The 19,407-nt window shown below is 32.3% G+C and overlaps 5 protein-coding genes across 8 annotated transcripts; 2 read left to right on the forward strand and 3 right to left on the reverse strand.

The window, feature by feature from the left end:
• Positions 1-725: 725 nt before the first annotated feature.
• On the reverse strand, positions 726-6,627 carry LOC139088679 (uncharacterized). The gene is made up of 3 exons (XM_070637939.1): positions 5,922-6,627; positions 1,579-1,845; positions 726-1,235 (listed from the first exon to the last, which is right to left on the reverse strand). Exons 1-3 carry the CDS (start codon positions 6,060-6,062, stop codon positions 1,068-1,070), a joined length of 576 nt encoding a protein of 191 aa, XP_070494040.1. The 5' UTR covers positions 6,063-6,627; the 3' UTR covers positions 726-1,067.
• A 1,508-nt stretch (positions 6,628-8,135) lies between these two features.
• On the reverse strand, positions 8,136-12,497 carry LOC139088547 (kinesin-like protein KIF18A). 2 transcript variants are annotated; one of them, XM_070637826.1, is made up of 6 exons: positions 12,360-12,497; positions 11,970-12,285; positions 10,851-11,899; positions 8,964-9,726; positions 8,730-8,858; positions 8,136-8,224 (listed from the first exon to the last, which is right to left on the reverse strand). In XM_070637826.1, the coding sequence occupies exons 1-6, from the start codon at positions 12,417-12,419 to the stop codon at positions 8,193-8,195; spliced, it is 2,349 nt and encodes a 782-aa protein (XP_070493927.1). In that variant the 5' UTR covers positions 12,420-12,497; the 3' UTR covers positions 8,136-8,192. The 2 variants fall into 2 exon arrangements, with proteins under 2 accessions (XP_070493927.1, XP_070493920.1); XM_070637819.1 differs by lacking the exon at positions 8,136-8,224 and adding an exon at positions 8,416-8,664.
• LOC139088563 (ribosome-recycling factor, mitochondrial-like) lies at positions 9,830-10,703 on the forward strand. Its single transcript, XM_070637837.1, has one exon. It carries the CDS (start codon positions 9,883-9,885, stop codon positions 10,648-10,650), a length of 768 nt encoding a protein of 255 aa, XP_070493938.1. The 5' UTR covers positions 9,830-9,882; the 3' UTR covers positions 10,651-10,703.
• A 51-nt stretch (positions 12,498-12,548) lies between the features above and the next one.
• On the forward strand, positions 12,549-13,051 carry LOC139088395 (ubiquitin-related modifier 1 homolog). Its single transcript, XM_070637612.1, has 3 exons — positions 12,549-12,639; positions 12,692-12,759; positions 12,815-13,051. The coding sequence occupies exons 1-3, from the start codon at positions 12,617-12,619 to the stop codon at positions 13,012-13,014; spliced, it is 291 nt and encodes a 96-aa protein (XP_070493713.1). The 5' UTR covers positions 12,549-12,616; the 3' UTR covers positions 13,015-13,051.
• On the reverse strand, positions 13,035-18,688 carry LOC139088378 (striatin-interacting protein 1 homolog). Of its 3 annotated transcripts, none has more exons than XM_070637592.1 (6): positions 18,583-18,688; positions 18,280-18,395; positions 17,456-18,206; positions 17,126-17,265; positions 14,475-14,834; positions 13,035-14,362 (listed from the first exon to the last, which is right to left on the reverse strand). In XM_070637592.1, the coding sequence occupies exons 2-6, from the start codon at positions 18,328-18,330 to the stop codon at positions 13,088-13,090; spliced, it is 2,577 nt and encodes an 858-aa protein (XP_070493693.1). In that variant the 5' UTR covers positions 18,331-18,395; positions 18,583-18,688; the 3' UTR covers positions 13,035-13,087. The 3 variants fall into 3 exon arrangements, with proteins under 3 accessions (XP_070493693.1, XP_070493684.1, XP_070493700.1); XM_070637583.1 differs by having other exon boundaries at positions 17,102-17,265; XM_070637599.1 differs by lacking the exon at positions 18,280-18,395 and having other exon boundaries at positions 17,102-17,265; positions 18,583-18,679.
• Between the last annotated feature and the right edge of the window lie 719 nt (positions 18,689-19,407).

A 19,407-nucleotide genomic window follows, 5' to 3' on the forward strand; every position in this document is an offset into this window, starting at 1 on the left:
CACAAGCCGGATAATCAAATCAAAACCGGCTTCAAGCCAGCTTGTCAAATAGATTGATGTCGTATATAAACAGATTTGATGATGATGATTGGTTCTTATTGATCCACTGTGAATTGTAGGGCGTTAATAAAGCGATTGAACAGGTCTCTGTTCCGGGCTAAAACGGCTACTTCTATTAACTTCTTTTGTTGTTCTGCCTCCTTCTCTACTGTTGTACCGATTTGATATTCGGATTTTAGTAGTAGTTTAGTAGAAGATAACAAAGATACTAAAATTCAATCTAAACTTGAAAACTGGGTCATTGTCTTCTTAACTGACGTACAGACATATTACTTTTGTTTCAAGGTAATATACGATTTACAAATATACATAATAGTCTGTAAATCGAAGTATAATCCTCTGTAAGTCGAAGAGGTAGACCAAAGAGCTCATGGGTTGCTGTGTAAGCAACGATGCAAAAATGCTGGAAATTAGAAACTTACAGAAGTTATCTAAAGACAGATACAGCTTCCGACAAATCTTAAATGCGGCAATGGGCCCCACGTGTGCCTTCGTCAAGGAAGTAAATAGTAAGGTCGAGTTTGTCGAGCCTTCTGCCAGAACCTTCTACGATCAATGATCTTCTTGTACCATCACAAATTATTTTTATGCCTATATCTATGAGAACTGAAATTTAAGCTATACTATCTCAAGATAACAATCAAATAACAACCGTCCAAACCATATTATTGATCATTATGACTAGATCCTTTATTTACATTTCTCAAAAAAAAAACAATTAACAAATGCATAAAATACAATAAAGCACTTTCTTCGATATAATTTTTTTGGTATATTTGTAGCTATCTATCTAGTCCTGTATTATAAACTCTTTAGTAACCAAGCAACTGTTAAAGTTAACTTCCAGCCACAAACAGCCAGCTATTTATGAATTGATTACTAAAGAAAAAATGTCTTTATCTCCATGCTTTCCATATTTTACTTTTTCGTTAAATATTCAGCTCATCCATGCCTTATCATTATGATATGTAAAATCTCCAATAATTTTAAAATAAATCTCCATGATCCTAAATATGTTGAATGGTTAATTCCTTTGGGCATTTTTCGATTTCATAATGAATTATCTCATTATCAATCATTAAGGTATCGTATGCTGGTGGTGGAATGTCAAATCCCATGACAATGTCGTATTTTGGTGGTAAGTCTGCCGCTTCGGCTGCATCTGCTTGTGGATTCTAGAATGGGAAAATGAAAAATTTGTTAGAAATTGTTAAATGTTACCCGTGTAGACCAAAATACGCTAGAACTGGACATTGGCTGGCCATCAACCAGTTATTACGTATTTATGTCAACTCGGGTTGATTATGCACATCCAGAACTCAATTCTAATGAATATCTCTATGACGTCAAGCAGTAACTATTCAAATACACAAAGCCATATATCTGACATTCATTATGAATGATATACGGATGTACTTTAAAAGGAGAAAAAGACAATAAATAACATTGTTCATCATGTGATGTGCATTCAATGATAAGATAAGGACATGAAGCAAGCTTTTAAATTAATCAACTTACGTAGTATGAATAATGTGGACCTAAATCATCACTGTATTGTGGACCAACCCACAAAAATTTCTTTCCAAGTCTCGATGTTACATACATGCATAATGCAAGACATACAACAGCTAATGCAGCGCCTAATCCAAGTACTAATAATCGTGATTCTGTTGTCTCGAGCCAATTTCGACGTGTTGCTGATTCAAGCATTAATCCAAGAATAACGAGCATCGGCAGTGAGATGAGGATGACAATTAAATCACAGAATGATTGCTTATTTGACTTCTATTAATGAAAAAGAAAATAAAGAAAAGTGTAAATAGGTTTTTTGACCTTCACATGCATGCACAGAAGTACTGAACATTTTCATCCATTGACATTCAATCTCAATCAGCGTGATTTTCATTTTCACCTGAACGATAGATGAGAAGTATGTGTTTATTTACATTCGGCAATATATATCTCGCATTCACATGCGGTCTATAGCTAAAACGAGTATAAATTTTTACATTCCAAACAGTTGGCAACGTATGACGTCAAAAGAAGTCACAATAGTTTTGGATAGAGATGCTCAATGTGTTAATTGAAGTTTTATTAAATGTTAATTTTAATGGTAAATTTATACAGTGTTTTTTCATTAGCATAAACGCACTTTTTAATTCCGAGAATTCTGACTTTTTTTTATTGACTTTTCTTTCCGAGACGTTGCCAAAATCTCGAAATTCCTAAACATAAGTTGTTGATAAAAAGTGGCGCAATTTTGATATAAATGATTGACTTAAATACAGGAAATGGGACACGAGTGTGAGATAAATGCACACATTATCATTAAGTACTTGGAGATGATACACAGTATAATGATCTTCATTTTCTCATCAAATTGAAACAAAAAAGAGCATATATTAAGTTTACTTTTGTTCAACAAATGGGTCACAGATGTGCGAATGAGTATTTGAAATAGTAAGTTTGAGTAATGGGAAATTTTACTGATTTTTAATGTCTTTTTTGTAAGTTAATAGCTTTAATTTATAATTACTTAGAAGAATGCTTGCTATTAATTGAGATATGGACACAGGAATAGAGTTTCCCGAAGTCTTGGATTAGACAAATCTAGAGACCGAGACTGGGAAGTCTTGATCTCGGTCTAGATAGCTATTACACAGAAATAATTTATTTGTTAATCTACAGAAGGCCTGTGGATGCTCCATTGTTAGAGCTATTTAAATCCGACTTTTTAGATGGAAAGAGATCGCGCGGTAGGCCAAAGAACTCATTTAAAGAAGCTGTCGATAGAGATAGTGACACACTTGGAATTTGTAATTGGCAAGATGAAGCCAGCTATAGAGTCAGCTACAAACTGTCAGCTTTAATACTGAAGGAGGCCGTTGATCACTCTTGATCTGTACGGCCAGCGAAGTAACTAAGTAAGTTAATCTACAGCTTCTTTTTTGAATTCTTGTTCTTTAATTTTTATCAATTGGAACTTTTCGGAACTTAATTTGAAGGTCAAATATAGAAATATATTTAGACACAATTAATCTACATAGGAAGAGTAATCAATCTTAGACTAATGAGACATTAATGGCTATAAACCGGATTTTGCCACGGGTTCACTTATTAACAACTTATCACGTTCTGTAACGTGCTGAAAGGAACTCTTTCAAATATGAATCTCTCTTTTATTTCAATTTATATTTTTTGAATCAGATTTACCCATCCTGAACGTAATAAGTGAACGATCCCTAAGTGACATTTAGAATAATCATAGCAAATATTGAACAAGTAGAACAAACTGAGATTTATCAACCGTAATTCTAATTATAAACTTACATGTCTAACAAATGACATTTTTATATCTAGACAAATGATCATTTAATCGCAGCCTTAACAACTCAGGATCAGAGTTGCAAAACAGCACCTGTCACAGGCAAAAACCGTACAATTTCTTTATAATTTATAAGGTTTTATAAAAAAAACATACACATTGTTGAGAAATTGTACGGTTTTTGCCTGTCACAGGCACCTGTTTTGCAACTCTGCTCAGGATGAACTACCGGCTCTAAAATCCCTAACTATTCTATTTACATAAAGAATTCTAATTGACTAAACCAGTAGCATGTGCTATTCTCAAATTTTAAGCCATGTGTTTATAAGTACATACTAAAATAAAGTGAAACTGGATTGTGATCAGTATAACAGCTGTAATTTCATAGAACATATTCCAATTGCTTGAATAATTGTGGAAAAAATATAAAGACAATTACTTTATTTTCACACTTTTAAAATGATTGTCGACCAAAAATAATCAAAATGATAACAAGCTGACAGAATAAATATCTAAACGTGTCTCACATCCAACGAAAAAATAGAATAAAAAAATCTCTTATCACTAAATCATTGTTTAAGTTCACATTGTGTGCACTGTCATCAACCTACAAGATTATTATGCTGACTTTATATATGACAATCGATTAGTAATTAAGTTACTTATGATGTAATTCAAGTTCAAGGAAAAGACGAAATAAAAAGAAACAATTAAGCAAATAGCTGCATTCAGTCACGTTATAGAGATGTATTGTCTTAATCACTCGTATGTACTTATTCATTGTTTCTTAATTCAAGATGATTAAATAGAGCATTTTCGGTTGTATTGATAAATGAGTTTTTTTAGTAGTAAATTTTATAGTAAATTCGATTGGAAAATTGAATATATTAAATTTAATAAAGAGCTGTTATGATTGACATCACGATTAAATATTTAATTAAATGGTTTAAAAATTTCCGACATTTCAGAATTTATAGCCGATAGTCGACTATAGTTTTGTATTAAGTCGAGTTGACTTTTTCATACAAAATCCGAGTTGGCTTTGAGCTTTGCGTCAGATGATTCTAATATATTAAAGATCATGTATCTATGCTGGAATAGTCATGAACGTGATTTGCATCAAAAACATGATCAAATACAGTACCCGAATAACGCAAGGCGGCAAAAAAGACGCAAGTCGGTCGTGCAACCGTTGTTCGCGGCACGTCATTACGTCGACGTGACGGCCACGCTGTGCTATTCGGGGTAGTCAGGTCGATCTTTGATTCAGTGTTAATGTCAGCTTTTGTTCGAATTGTTCAGTCAGTTACTTCGTATGCAGACTCTTTCCAGTTGTTCCTTGCAATTTTATCATTCTAACTGCATTATTCTTGATCTAATTCTAAATTACATCTTTCCTAGTTCCACCATAGACATGCTACTCTCAGTTTACTTTCCTAAACCTCAACACCAGATTGAATCATGTATCAAAATCTATTTTCATCATGTCTGCCCTAATTAAACTGAATCTAGGACTTTCAAAAATCTAAAATTCCCAAAAAATCTTCTTCCAATCCAATTTCACACCGAAATAACCTGCTCTACATTTATTCAGCGCCAAAAACCCAAAAGTGTCGTCGATGAAATGCTGCGACGATAAGACGACGACTGCCTCATTTCACAAAGACACAATTTAGTTTAATGAATTTCGAGAAAAACTCATAAATTTACGCGTCGTAACAAGTAAATTTTGTAGCAATCTTTTTGAGGGTTAAGGAACTTCCGATTTATGACTTGGCACACACAATTATTTTTAATCCGCGCTCAATATGAAGGAGAATATTTTACGGAAATTAACACATTTTAATATTATTTGCGCTTTATTTCGTGTTAGATGATTTAATTTTGATTTTGTTATATTTTTGATAGGGTAGGGACAAGGTTGGCGGGATATATACCCGGTTATTTATCTTAAAACTACTGAATCAAAAGAATTGCACACAAATTGTGATTTTGATTATGGTATGTGAGTGCCACAAGGCGACGAACCTAATTTTTGTCGTAAAATTGACTCCAAATCAACCGTTTCGGTGCCGGCAGGACAATTTTGCATCTTCCGTGTCTCACGACGATGCAGCAAACACGTTGTGCTGTTCGAAACCGGTTCTTTAATTTTGTGATCTTTAAACCGATCCGGATGACACAGGGCGTCAATTCTACACTGAATCCGGGTTTAAGCCGGTGCAATACCATCCTCCTTCATATTCAAACGCGAGCCTAATGCTGAATATCATCAACTTGTTCTTACCGAACAACCAATCATCCCCAACTCCTCAACTACTATTCTAAAGTTCAAGTTCCTTTTATTGATCTTGTAATACTTTAAAAATTATGTGTGCAATCTATTTATATTTGGATATATTTAGCCATCGACATATAGTCAAATGCAAACAATAACAAAACACATTCAGTCAGTCACTCAAAAATCGTATTACATTAGATAATGTCTACATCAGCCACAAGTAATAACAAATTAATTATCGAAATTAGTACCTACCTTAAATCTTCGTCGTCGTACATCTTCACAATCCGTTGATGATGTCGATTGCATTGGCGCGGCAACAACAGCAGCAATTGCTGATGGAACGCTTGTCGTTCCACTTAGAATAAAAATTTGATTGCTATGTACAGCACTCATGTTTCTCTATTTGTTATTGATTGTTACTGTTTAATTATTCTATTTGATATTACTAGATACGCGCTCGGATATAAACAGAAATACGGAACAGACTCTTCTTTAAATATAGATTTTCTCTCTTATTCTTTATTAATTTTTTTTACTTTTTCTATGAACTATTTTTAAACCATTCGAAAAGGAAAATTAAAGATTATTTCCCCGATTTTCATTTATAGACGAAAAAGCGGGGGAGAATTTTAATTCACATTGCTTACAGTGACTCTGTAATGTTTTTACTGACTTTCCTTGTGTATTCTCACAAAATTTAATTATTTTTGTTTTGTTTTCGTTCTCACAGAGAATCTTAATGTTCTCAATGTTCTCTATCCAATAATTAATCACCCCCTTTTAAGGGTCCTGTTTATGGATTATAATTCCAGTTTGAAATGTGAAGTTTTTGATTTGTTGGTGATTGTCGCAGAGTTATCATTTAGATATATGTAATTGTTCTCTTTTCTATAGTTCGTCACTTAAACGTCTTGATCACTTGACTATAAGTTATCAACTGAGCGAAGGTCTTGGCGAATACATTTTATTTTATATTTTTTTTTTTATTTTGCGAGTATATTGAGTTGTTTACCCTCTCAGGCTTGCTTCTCATGAGATGAAAAATTGTGACGTTCGCTTGCTTGCTTCTTTTTCTTCATCAAAAGCTTGATGTTTGCTCAATAAATTCTTATTATTTATCTGACACTTTTTATTCAACAGATAACAGACTAGCGTAAAATTATTTTGTATCAGTTGCTCTTTACATCCTGACTTTTCGTTCTTTAACTGCGTTTTGGGTATGAAACAATTTTATCGTTGAAAAACAAAAACATTTGTTTATACCAGATAGCGGTGGAAATGGCTAGTAGAAATTTTCTTTCTCTTTGTTATGATGTTGTGAAAAACTTTTTTTTGTTTACATACTTTATACTTTGTATTTGTGAATGAAATGAATGATCGAGTTGAAGATCTTATCTTAAAGTAGTTGATTCTGTGTCTAAAATTAAAAGTCACTCTATTTTGCATCGTATGATAAAGTCATATTATGAAATTTATAGTCTTTTCTATTTGATATCACCTGAAAAGCACAAATTATCTAATCGACCCAAAATCCGACACAAAGCAGGCGTGGTCGGATTTAAAATGCTGTCGGTTTTAAAATGAATCCGGCATCAAGAGTCATGCCAATCTTGAGTCGGATTCTTGATTGAAACGACACAACACAATAAGTGGGTAACGCAACGTAGCCGCTACGTGTTGACAGGCAATCATCATGTCAAGCTTGTGTCGGATTTTTGATCGAAATAGCGCAACACAATTGCCAGGCAACGCAACGTCGCCACTACGTCTTGATTACAAAATGTCATGCCAATCTTGATTCGGATGATAAAAACGACACAACACAATAACTAAGCAACGCATCATCGCCAGCACGTGTTAATGACAAAATGTCAAAAAGACGAAAAGTTGTCCTAACTGCTTGTGACGGATTTTTGGTCGAAATAGCACAACACATTTGATAGGCAACGCAACGTCGCCGTTACGTCTTGATGACAAAACGTCATGCCAATTTTTAGTCGAATTCATGATCAAAGCGACACAAGACATTTTCTAGGCAACGCAACGTCGCAGCCATGTTTTGACGACAAAACGTCATAATAAGGTCTTAACTGTACCGTGATGGCTGTTTTTGATTCATTTTGATGACAAATAATAAAATTAATTGCAACAAAAATTTATGAATTAAATGTTAATGACTTTTTAGTACCTAGACAATGAATTTCGCAGAACGAATTTCACAATAACTTTTGGAATTTCCGAGAAAAGTGTTCTTTTGTATAAGTACAGGTTGAATAATTACTAAATCGTGTTTTGAGTCATTGCTACAAATTTCTAAGCAATTAGGAGACACAAATGACGCTTGTCAACTTACACAGTATCGCATGCCTACTTACACAAACAGTATAAAATCTTTTTAAAAAAATCACCTCAATTTTATTTGCTAATTGACTAGAATTTTGAATTTATCTTAATTATTTGAAATTTGCTTCAAAGTTTTGAATTTCCTCAATCGAAATCTGCGAATGGCGTTAAAAACCCGTCTCAAAAAAACAATTTTCCGCGCGGTAAATTCTCTGAAAAAGAATTAAATAAAAAAGTCAGCATGAAAAAGCAGTTTTTATAGTGTAAAAAAATCATGTTACTTTAATGTTATAATTGAATAATTAATTAATAAAAAAATATTTTAAATATACATGAAGACATAAGCTTTTTTTTTGTAGTATCCGCAAATTAGTGAGTATCGCATTAGAATGCTTTTCGAGACAGTAAAATAATATAATATATCCGATATTTCCATATTTATATAAGTCTTTAAAAAATATATATCATAATCGCATGATTAAAACTTTATGCATAATATAATAAAACTTAATACTATAGAGATATCCTCAAAAATTAAAGGGTGAATTTCAGACTTATTTTCTAGTCGCTCTAAATTTATCGGAACTAGTCGTAAGGGATGATGAAACTGCTGATTTTACAAGATTTGGACGATGCGCCAGAGATGCTGGTGCTGAATATTTTAAAATAAAATTAATTATATTGGATTCTTTGGATATTTAATTTTGATAATCTTACCTTTACTTCCGGCAAGCCGGTTTGGAGTTCTCGGAAGCTTTTTGATGCGATTCGTTGGACTGAATTTCTTTGTATTCTCCTTGTTTATTGACAGCGTGTACTTTGATGGTGGCTTTGATTGCTTAATAGCTGAAAATAAGTGGATGAAGTTATTAGTGAGGCAAAATATATTTTAAAGCAGACAATAATCATTTGAAAATATAACGGTCAAAAATTATTTGAATAAAAATTTACCTTTCAAACTTGCTGATGTTGATGAAGACGTCGTTGGAACTCTGTTTCTACTCGGTCCTGGCAGATTCTTCAGTGGCTGAATATCCATATCGAATGTCGCATTCATATCATTAGGATTATTATTCCCAAAGTTAATTGCCTTCAGTGCCTTAGGCTTCACAAAATAATCGTCGTTTTTTAACTTTTTAGTTTCAAAATCATCATCAACTTCCACTTCCTCTCCATTCATGCGCTTCCTCGACATCACCGATGGACTTTGTAGATGATTTTCATTACAATGTGACAAGTCTAAGTGCTGGAATGTCAAATTGTCCTCCGTGCCTATATGATTAAGTGTGATGTCGTCTTCAGCAAATTTCACAGATCTTTGACCTTGTAACAATTTAACAATCTTTTGGAACTTATCGAGTGTTGCATTATCAAGTTCACCCATCGAACGTAATAGTAAATAATTTTCTTGAATGACCTCACACGCCTTCGTGACGATATTTGTAAGATTCTCTGTCTCAACCTTATATTCATTATTTACTTTATTCATGTGATCTATTTTCATGACTAATTTTGCATTTTCTGCTTCGGCATGCTTCTTCTCTAAATACGTCTCCAATTCGTTGTAAAGATTTGCTTCTCGGATTTCAGCTTTAAGGCACTCTAGACCTCTCATGATGTCTGAGAAACGTTTTGTCCATTTTGCCAAATCTTCATTCTTTCTGGATATCTCCTTGCTGAATTTATCAATTGTCTTGTCTAACTTTGAGAGATCCTGTGAAATAAAGTAATAAAAATAACCGTTAATATTTAAATTTAAATTCCATCTTTGACCAACTTAACCTAAAATTTATTTTTCATGTGACATTATTGCTGAATTATTTGTTTATATTTTAAGTCGCGTACACAAACCGAGTAAAATTCTAACAAAATGCTATCTATACGGAATATAGCACGTTTAATGAGAGTATCAAGATGCATTTTAAGTGAGAATATTCCACGACAAGCAGCAATTCAAGGAATATCACGAAATGGACCACAAATTGCGTCAATTCAATTGGTTAGAAATTATGCAAAGGGAAAAGACAAAAAGAAGGACAGTAAGAATCCAACAAAAGTTGCTGTGAATGAGGAACAGCTGGCAAGTGTCATTAATCTTGAAAATTTAAAATCACAAATGGAAAAATGTTTGATAACAATGAAGGATGAATTTGCTAAGAATCTATCACTTAGATCAACAACTGGAGCAATAGAAACATTAAAAGTTAGTGCTGATGGAAAGGATTATGAATTGCAGGAATTAGGTCAGATTATAAGAAAAAATCCAAAGACAATTGTCATTAATTTAATTGGATTTCCACAACTCATACCGAATGTCCTTCAAGCACTCTCAAAGAGCGGCATGAACTTAAATCCTCAACAAGATGGAACGACTGTCTTCATTCCGGTTCCAAAAGTTACAAAAGAGCATCGCGAGATGTTGGCAAAAAATGCAAAAGCACTCTTCATTAAATGCCGTGATTCGATCAAGGACAACCAAAATGAATACATAAAGAAGGTCAAGAGGAAGGCTGACATTTCTGCTGATCTTAATCACTCCGTTCAAAATCAAATTATAGCTATTGGCGATAAACATATTGCAGAAGCTGAGAAACTTCTTCAAACTAAGCAGCATGAATTATTAGCAGGAAAAGAATAGATATTGTACAAAATTAAATTGCAGCAACAATAAAGAGAGATATATCCAATGGACTCAATTGATTACTTAATTAATCATTAAAATAATTCTAATTAGATAATCCGTAAAAATAACATTTCAAAATTTAACGGTTATTAAAAATTTAAAATGTGTAATGAGAATTTTTGAAAAATAACGGTCAAATCCAAAGATTTACTCACCATATCAAGACACGAACCATCCAGCTTTAAAATCTTTTTCACCAACTCATACTGTTCCTTAAATTTAATCCGTAGATTAAGGAACTTCTCAGACGACTGTAGCTTGTAGCACCTTTCTCGCACTTTTCTAAATTCTGAATAAATTGTGTCAATCTTTGAGTGCCATTTTGACAGGTCATTTGGTTTCATGACACTTGTTCCATCGTCTGACTCCCTTATAATGTTTGCGACTGTCTTATTATCCATAATTTGAATTTCGAGCATTTTTGTGCGTTCTTTATACTTTTCAAGCTCAGCCTTTATTTTCTCTAATTCGGCTTGCTGATCATTGCATTTCTTTAAAAGGAACTCTTTCGGCATGTTTGTTGTGATGACATTTTGTTTGCATGTAGTACGAATCTTTTTAGCACGACTTGCATATTTTAAGGTATTGTAAGTATCCTCAAATGTCATGGACGACGGTGACACATTTGCAATCATCAAAGTTTGACAATTTCCACCTAAACTATCTTTAAGGATACGAGTTAGATTCGAATCACGATAAGGAATGTGCTTACATCCGTCTGCTAATTTATTGATGCAATTTCCCAAAGCTAACAGTGATTTATTGATATTAGCACCTTCCTTAAATCTCAAGCCTTTGCATTTTGTGGATTGAGCACGTTCACTGCCAGCTAGATCAATCATTGACAATTTCACAGTTCTTTTCGTGTTTGTCTTCTTCTCAACCATTCGAATATGCACTTGAAAAATAGCATGAGAACGTGAACTTTCAGCATTTGCATCTGTTGGATGTTGAGTTCGATTTTTATTTCCTAAATGTAATAATTCAATCAATTCCTCAGCACTATGAATTTGTTTCAAGACAAGTCCACTAACAACAACACCGTTTGAATCTTCTCTTAACTTTAACGGACCGGATTTTGTCAATAAGTTCATGACATTTTCATTATAAACTTCTAAATATGATATTCCGATATCAAATCTTCGTTCTTCACTATATTCATCCATTTGTCTGAAGAGTTCTTGCATCGTCAAATATGTTATTCCTAGAAAATTGCGAAACAGTTACACATTAGGTCGATTCCAACAAGAATTTAATAGGATTTTTAAGCTTACCTGCAATTTCATCACTACCAAGCATTGTATAAGTTTTACCAGCACCTGTAGCGCCATAAACAAAAACGGAACAATTATATCCACCCATAACTGATGTTACTAAAGGCTTCATGCAATTCTCAAAGATATCTTGATTAACGGAATCTTCATTAAAGACTGAATCAAAATCCATTGTGAGCTTCTTTTTGACTCGTTTTGTGATGTCTCGATGAGTTTGCTTTGTTCCATGAAAGAAAAATTCATCCTCGTCTTCATCTGGATCGAATACAAGCGACTGATTGTCCAAAACTCGAATAATTGATCTCTGATTTTGTTCCTGATTTTTGAAATTAAAAATTTGATTTATAAACAAAAATTTCTTATTTGTAATTTTTAGTATAAATAACTCACTAATTCACGTCGATTGAAAGGTCGAACACGCACAGCAACCTTAATGGCCACTTCCGACATTTTATAACTGTTTAAAATATACGATTATCAATAAATTTAATTAATTTGTTACTGATGAAAATTTCTAAACTATTTTTCAACGCCTGTTATTTTAAATTTGAAGAAAATCCGTTAAAACGAGGGGTCGTCAACTTTTTCTGATTCACTGTTTACAAACACAACGAACATTTCGCAAATTTAGTTAAATATCGCTAAATATGGATATAACGCTTGATTTTGGGTAAGCATCTGACATTTTCTAGTGACTTATAACTTAATTAATATTTTTGTAGCGGTGGTGCTGAAGTTCTTTTCAATAATATCAAAAAACGTGAGCTTAAGCTGGATGATGGAACAAAATGTAAGATCCAGAATAGAATTTCATCAAAGTTATAGACTAATTAATGATTTTTTAGGGACAATTCGATCATTCCTGCAATATATGAAAGATAATCTCTTAACTGATAGACTAGAACTGTTTATGCAAGGTGAATCTGTAAGACCTGGAATATTAGTGCTTGTAAATGATACAGACTGGGAACTCCTCGGTGAATTAGACTATGAGATTCAGCCAAAAGATACTATATCATTCATATCAACACTACATGGCGGTTAAATAAATTAAAACAAATAATATCCACATATAATTATAATTAATTTTTTTTATTCATTTATGTCACATAGTCAGTTTATCCTGATTTCATAAAATATGTCGAATAACGTATAGCATTTTTGATCTCATTGATGAGAACCAAATTTGGTTCATTCAATACTTCATTCCAATCAATTGGATTTGCACAAAAAACTTCCTCTTTCAGCCATGCTTCATAATTATTCTTAAATTCTTTTGTTAATTCAAAATGGTCATCTACTTCCAATAAATTTTCACTATTTAAGAGATTATTAATATTTAATTCATTCTCAATACCATTAAATATCGCATTGTCAACATTATTAGAGTTTAATCCAAGATTTTGATTACCGCCGACATTCGTTTGGTCTGGAAAGCGTATAGCATTGGAAATTTGCGAGAAATATCGTCGATTATTGAATCGATCAACACAGGTTCTGAGTGTACATTCTTCAGCCTGAAAATCCCATGGTCTTGCATCTAAATCATTTCCAAATGCCCAATCTGAGTTCAAATGATGACGAACTTTTTGATAAATTGCACTGATGATCTTCATGTTCGTCTTACGCCACTGTCTTCCAAGATACTTAGTCTGCATCTTCAGTAATTTAAGGACATACAGCTGCATCATTGCATGACGAACTTTCAATGTCCTTTTCAAAATTGGTGCTGATTTGAACACAACAAGCATCATAATCCTTGAATTCTTCCATTTAGTCAGCTTGTTCAATATCCTCAATAGATTAATACATGAAAAGATATTTCTCCATGAATATGGCTCAGAATCTCCAATAACCAAGTCTGACGTTAATTCTGGCTGTTCACCAATAACACATGATGGGAAATCCATAATTGGAATAATATTCTTTGATCCAACATAAGTCATGATGCTTTGATTAAAGAATTTAAGCACCAAAGGAATGCAATTTGCAAATACGAGATGTTGTGACATGAATTCAAATTGATAGACATGATTAATCTTAAAATGTTTCAAGTATAACAGCAAAATAGCTGAAACTGCTTTAACAATAATCTCTTTATGACGATTAACATCAATTCCCAACTTAGTTGATTGAGTTACTGTCATTGGCATGTCCTCGGGAAGTACATCCGCCATAATATTGATACTTTCAGTTTTAGCTTTTGATGTTGGTGCTGCAGCAAGCAATATTTTCAATAGAGAGATCATGTATTGTGGTAGATTTGGAAGAATTGCTTGATAAAGGACTTCTGTTGGATTTACTGGAACTTCGTCTTCTCCTTTTGTCAATGGATTTCTGGCAATTTCCTCTTCACGCTTCACTTGGATGTCAGCTAGACTCACATAAAGATGCTACAAAAAAGAATTTAAAATTAACGGTCAGACAAGATTTAAAAAATAACGGTCTAAGAATATTTAAAAATTCAAATTTGAAATTTCCGTTAATTTTAGAGTTGCTACTTACTCTCTTCAGTATGTTGATTCCTTCACAAATCGGATTTGGGAGACCAGCAGTTGTCTCACAATTATCTGGTAAAGTATATCCAATAAACTTCCTCCTTGATATATCCATAAACTGATAAATATCCTTTTGACGAACTTTTGGCTCCCAAGGTAATGTTGGATGTGGAGTCGTAGCTGCTGATATTGATGGCTGTTTATTTAATTCACTCTCATTGTGCATCATTCCATTCTTGTCACCATTCATTGGATCATCAAATTGTCTGTAATAGTCCGGAATGTCATCTTCATTTTCAGCATTTTGTGCTTCCATTTCCATTCCAAGTTGTTCCTGTTCATCCAACGAACTCTGTTTCATTAAACTCTATTTTTGGGAGACGAGAAAATTCGTATTAGTTGATTGATTTGGGATTAAAATGTGCGTCAACTACACGCCAAAAGTGTATGATATAGATAGGATTATGTTTTAGTAGAAGCACTATTCTAATATATATAGGAAGGCACACTTATAGAAATAATATTGTCGTTCTCTAATTTCTAATTAATTCCTACATTCTTTTGAATATTTATGCATTTTTTAATTAAATCATAAAATATATACTTTTGGGTACTCTAATAAATTTACATTTGCTGAACTATCCAGCCATCTAAAATAATCAGCCCAATTGTTCAAGTCAAAAATGGTTCATGCAAAAGACTTTCTCATGTTCAATCAATAAAAATACATTCAATCATTGAATAAATGGTCGACAAACGGGAACATCAATAAAGGATTCAACAATCATATGCTTGAAAACTTCATATATATTTTTGTGTGTGATTTGATGATGTTGAGGAACAAAAGAACTAATAAAAATGTACATAAGGACTGTACGGTTGATGGATTGACACGCTTTTATAGAAATGACAATTTTTGCTATTTACATGATTAATTTTTGTCTATGAGAAGCCAATTTTGATGAAAGTCAACACTCAAATGTGTAGAGCTACATAAAAGCGTGTAGGAACACAAGAGGGATGAGTAATGAAAAATATAATTTTGGGTCAATGTGCTGATTGTTTTCAGGCTAAAAATAATAAATATCTATTAACATAATTTCTATTTCCTATTTCTATTCTTGTTTTGAGCGCACTTTCTATAAGATTTAACACAGAAAATAACACGGAACTTGTCAAAAATTAGTTTTGAAGATTTAAAACTTAACGGTCATTTACACTTTGAATTTTTATGCCAACTTTGAATATTTTTTGACAAATTTCAAAATTTTCACCGTTTTTTGACAGAATTCAAATATTTTTTGGACGTTAATTTTTGACAAATTCAAAATTTTTTGAGACCGTTAATTTTTGACAAACTTTAAATGCATTAATGACGAATTTTTCATTTTTTTTGACCAATTCTATTGGTAGAAAATGCGCTTTAATCAGTACACGGAACAAGTTTAATCTAATTTCAATTAAATTATTCTATACTAATTTTAATGTGCGATTTTTTTGTGATTTATATGAGGATTGAGTTGAGTTTCAATGATATCAATAAACCTTAGTTGAAAATGTAAATGTTCATGCATGAAAAATTAAAGTTATGTATCCCTGATTAATTAAAATTAAAAGGAGAAAAAATTAATCACTGAATTTTTAGCGCATTTTTGGAATTTTTTTCAAAAAGGTAGCTTAATAAGACACTTTGTCTGTTCGTTCGGCTGGAACGCGAGATCTCAAGAACTAGACATCGTAGAAAGCTCAGGATTGTTTTAATAGCTCAGTTCCATCGATTTATTGGGTTATCGGTCATTTAGAAGTTTCAAATCAACGCATAAATACTATCAATTAACAGTTTTTTTTTCATATACAACAACAACAAAAACAACAATACGTTTTTTCATTGTTTTACAGTGTTTTTCAATGCTTTTACAGTGTTATACTGAGTTTGATTTTTTTGACCGTTATAAGGTTTGAATTATGAAAATCCGTTAAATGATGAAGTTCTTAAATTTGTGGAAGTTTTATATGGATCTTGTTTTAAGATTTGAAAGTGACTCTTATGGATCTTGAAAAAGGTCTAAAGTTATGGATAGGTTTTTATCCCTGATCCTAATCTCGTTTTGTGGGTCGGGAAGTAAACTGAAACTGGATCTTGTTTTTGAGGTCTGAAACTTATTAATCAATTAATCACTGAAAAATTTTTCAATAACACGAGGACTTTTGTAATTTTTTCATGTTTTTTGGTTGTTGGTTACTGTCAATTACCAGGAAAAATATAATTATTATCGGATTTTTAAAGAGATGGTTAATTAAAGAAACACCGAATAAAGATATAATAAATAAGAATGAAATTTGTTAGAAACACATGAGATCATGGGTTATGAAAATGGTTCATTAAATAATCGGACATGTTTTACTCACGCTGGGAACATGGCAATTAAAAAAATATTATCCAGATTTTGTAAAAATTAAATTTACAAAATCCTTCAAAAATTAGTGTTTTTTTTTCAACGCGAAAAAATGTCACAAAATGTTTAAAAAATTCAATATGTATAGAACAAAATAATGGATTTTTATCAAAATATATATCATCAAGAACAAATGTGATAGAATGATAGAAGCAGAACGGAATAAAAGCATCTCTACCTCTGAAATCACAATATTACGTACTCGTCGGAATGGCCGAGAACGTTTTGCCATGTTGTCATCATTTCCTGCGGTTGGCGGCGGTGAGCTAGCCCTCATCGATCTGGACACTTCGAGTGTATCTTCTGTTATTGGTGGTAAGCCTTCTTTCTCACGATATTCATCTACAATGATCAGAATTGTATGTAATTTATTAGTTTTTGAATCAAACTGAATTGTTTGAAAATTACCGGTTTTCATAAATTTGAATTTAGCAATTTTGTGTATTTGAATTTCAAAAATACGTTAAAATTCAAATTTTTGAAACCCGTTAATTTTTTGATTTTATAGATTAAATTAACACAAATAACTCACTTTTCAGTTTCTTTAAAGTTTCAGTTCCACCTAAGCTGACTAGCGAAACTTTCCATAACAAGAGTAGAACTTTTTTCATTGGAAAATGTGGAGCAGATCCACTACAAAATCTCGTAATCATTCCAAGCAATTTAACTGCTAATAATTCATCGCCCAAAGGCTGACTAATTTCTTGTGTGAATGCATCAACTAGATCCAAATGTTCACTGTCAGGTCTTTCCGATTCTGCACGCATAACTTCAGTAATGATGTAAAGAACTGACAAAATCACACGTAAATCCACAGAATCAGCTAGTGAAACAGCAATTTTTCTTATGGCAACATTTGCTGTTGCTGCATTTTCAATTTCGAGATTCAATAACTCCACAAATGCTTGAAAAACACCCAATCTATAAAGCATCATGACATTATATCGACATAAACTTTGTTGCTCTTCATCAGATTGCACTTCCACCCAACATCCTTGTGCAAGATACAGCAATGTACGTGCTGCTTTCATTCTCATCGTATTATCAAGCACTTCCAATTGATCTATGAGCTTCAAAATGATACTTTGGTGTTGATCTTTATCAAGTTGTTGCCACAAAGGCTTCAACTTGTACATTTCCATTTGATCTTCAAATGCTTTGACATTAAGCTGGAATTCGTTATGTTCTGTGTAGCTATAGAGCTCAGCAACCTCGTTAAGATGAGTATCGGCGTCAGCATAGGTGAATTCGAGATCTACAAACTCATTTGCTCCATTTCCCGACTAAAAATAAAGATCCAGTAAGACATTAGATGATGAAAATTTGGAGGAAATTTTTAGGGAAAATTATACATACATCGAAACCACCGTCAGAATCGAAAAAATTGTTTATCGTTAGGCCATCCATTTTATACAGCTTGATATATTTATTTTTTTTTTTTATATTTTATATAGGTAAATATTGATGAATTACTTAAACGGAAAATTCAATGAATTATGAACATTATTTTCATTGTGCGTATATGAAAATTTAATTTGCATTTGTATTGGTGATAAATTTTTCTATGCAGAAAAATTGTAATGAATTTTTTTTCCGATTTATGAGGTGATTAAACATGATTTAATGACTGAATTCATGTTATTAGTGAAATATACTTACGTCTGAATCGTTTAAAAGATCCATAATAGCCTAATTCGTAGTTAAAACCATTAAATTTAATAAAATTAAAATTTTGTGTTAATGAAAATAAAAATTTTACTCAATTTTTTCATTCAAATATTTTTTAGCCGTTATGAATTTTTTGGGTAGCCCAACATTGATGGATGAAATTGTGCAGGTTCGAATAAAGATGGACATATTTAACCCAATCCTGCAATATTTAATCCAGTAATAAAAATAAACCTAATATACTTAAATCTAAAACTTTTTATTCAGTCATCAAACATTTGACTTAATTCAGTATTTTCTCTCATTAGCACTTCCTCTCGTGACCTCAGCAGCTGCTTATATGCCAGAACATTGCTATACTCTTTACTTGGTGCTGAAATCTGTACACTTATATGAATTTTAACAATTTCCAGATCATTTTCGAAAGGAATCAAATTCTCAAGACTGGACATGATGTCTGTAAATGATGATTTATTTTTGAGCTTATAATTTAAGTCTCCAATATTATGTTTAAGCCATTGCTGATAAGTTTGCTTCTTTAAATTCGCTGTGTAATGATAAATCTGTCTTGCGAGGATTAAGGACTTGTAGAGGCTACTTAAGCTGTTTGTCTCACAAAATGCTGTTATTTGTGTAAGAATTAGGTCTGAAAGTTAAAGGACATTCTTAGTAAATTCCTAAAAATTGAGTACCGAATAATATTGCGACCGACAGAAATTGAAATTAATCAAAAAATAACGGCAAAATGAAATTTAAATTTGATTACTTTTCAAAATAACGGTCAAAACAAGATCCAGCAGTTCATGATCCAGTTGA

The sequence above is a fragment of the Chironomus tepperi genome, unplaced genomic scaffold, assembly GCF_022539635.2.
Source record: "Chironomus tepperi strain 1889 unplaced genomic scaffold, CSIRO-AGI_Ctep_v1 contig_12, whole genome shotgun sequence".
Taxonomy (NCBI): Eukaryota; Metazoa; Arthropoda; class Insecta; order Diptera; family Chironomidae; genus Chironomus; species Chironomus tepperi.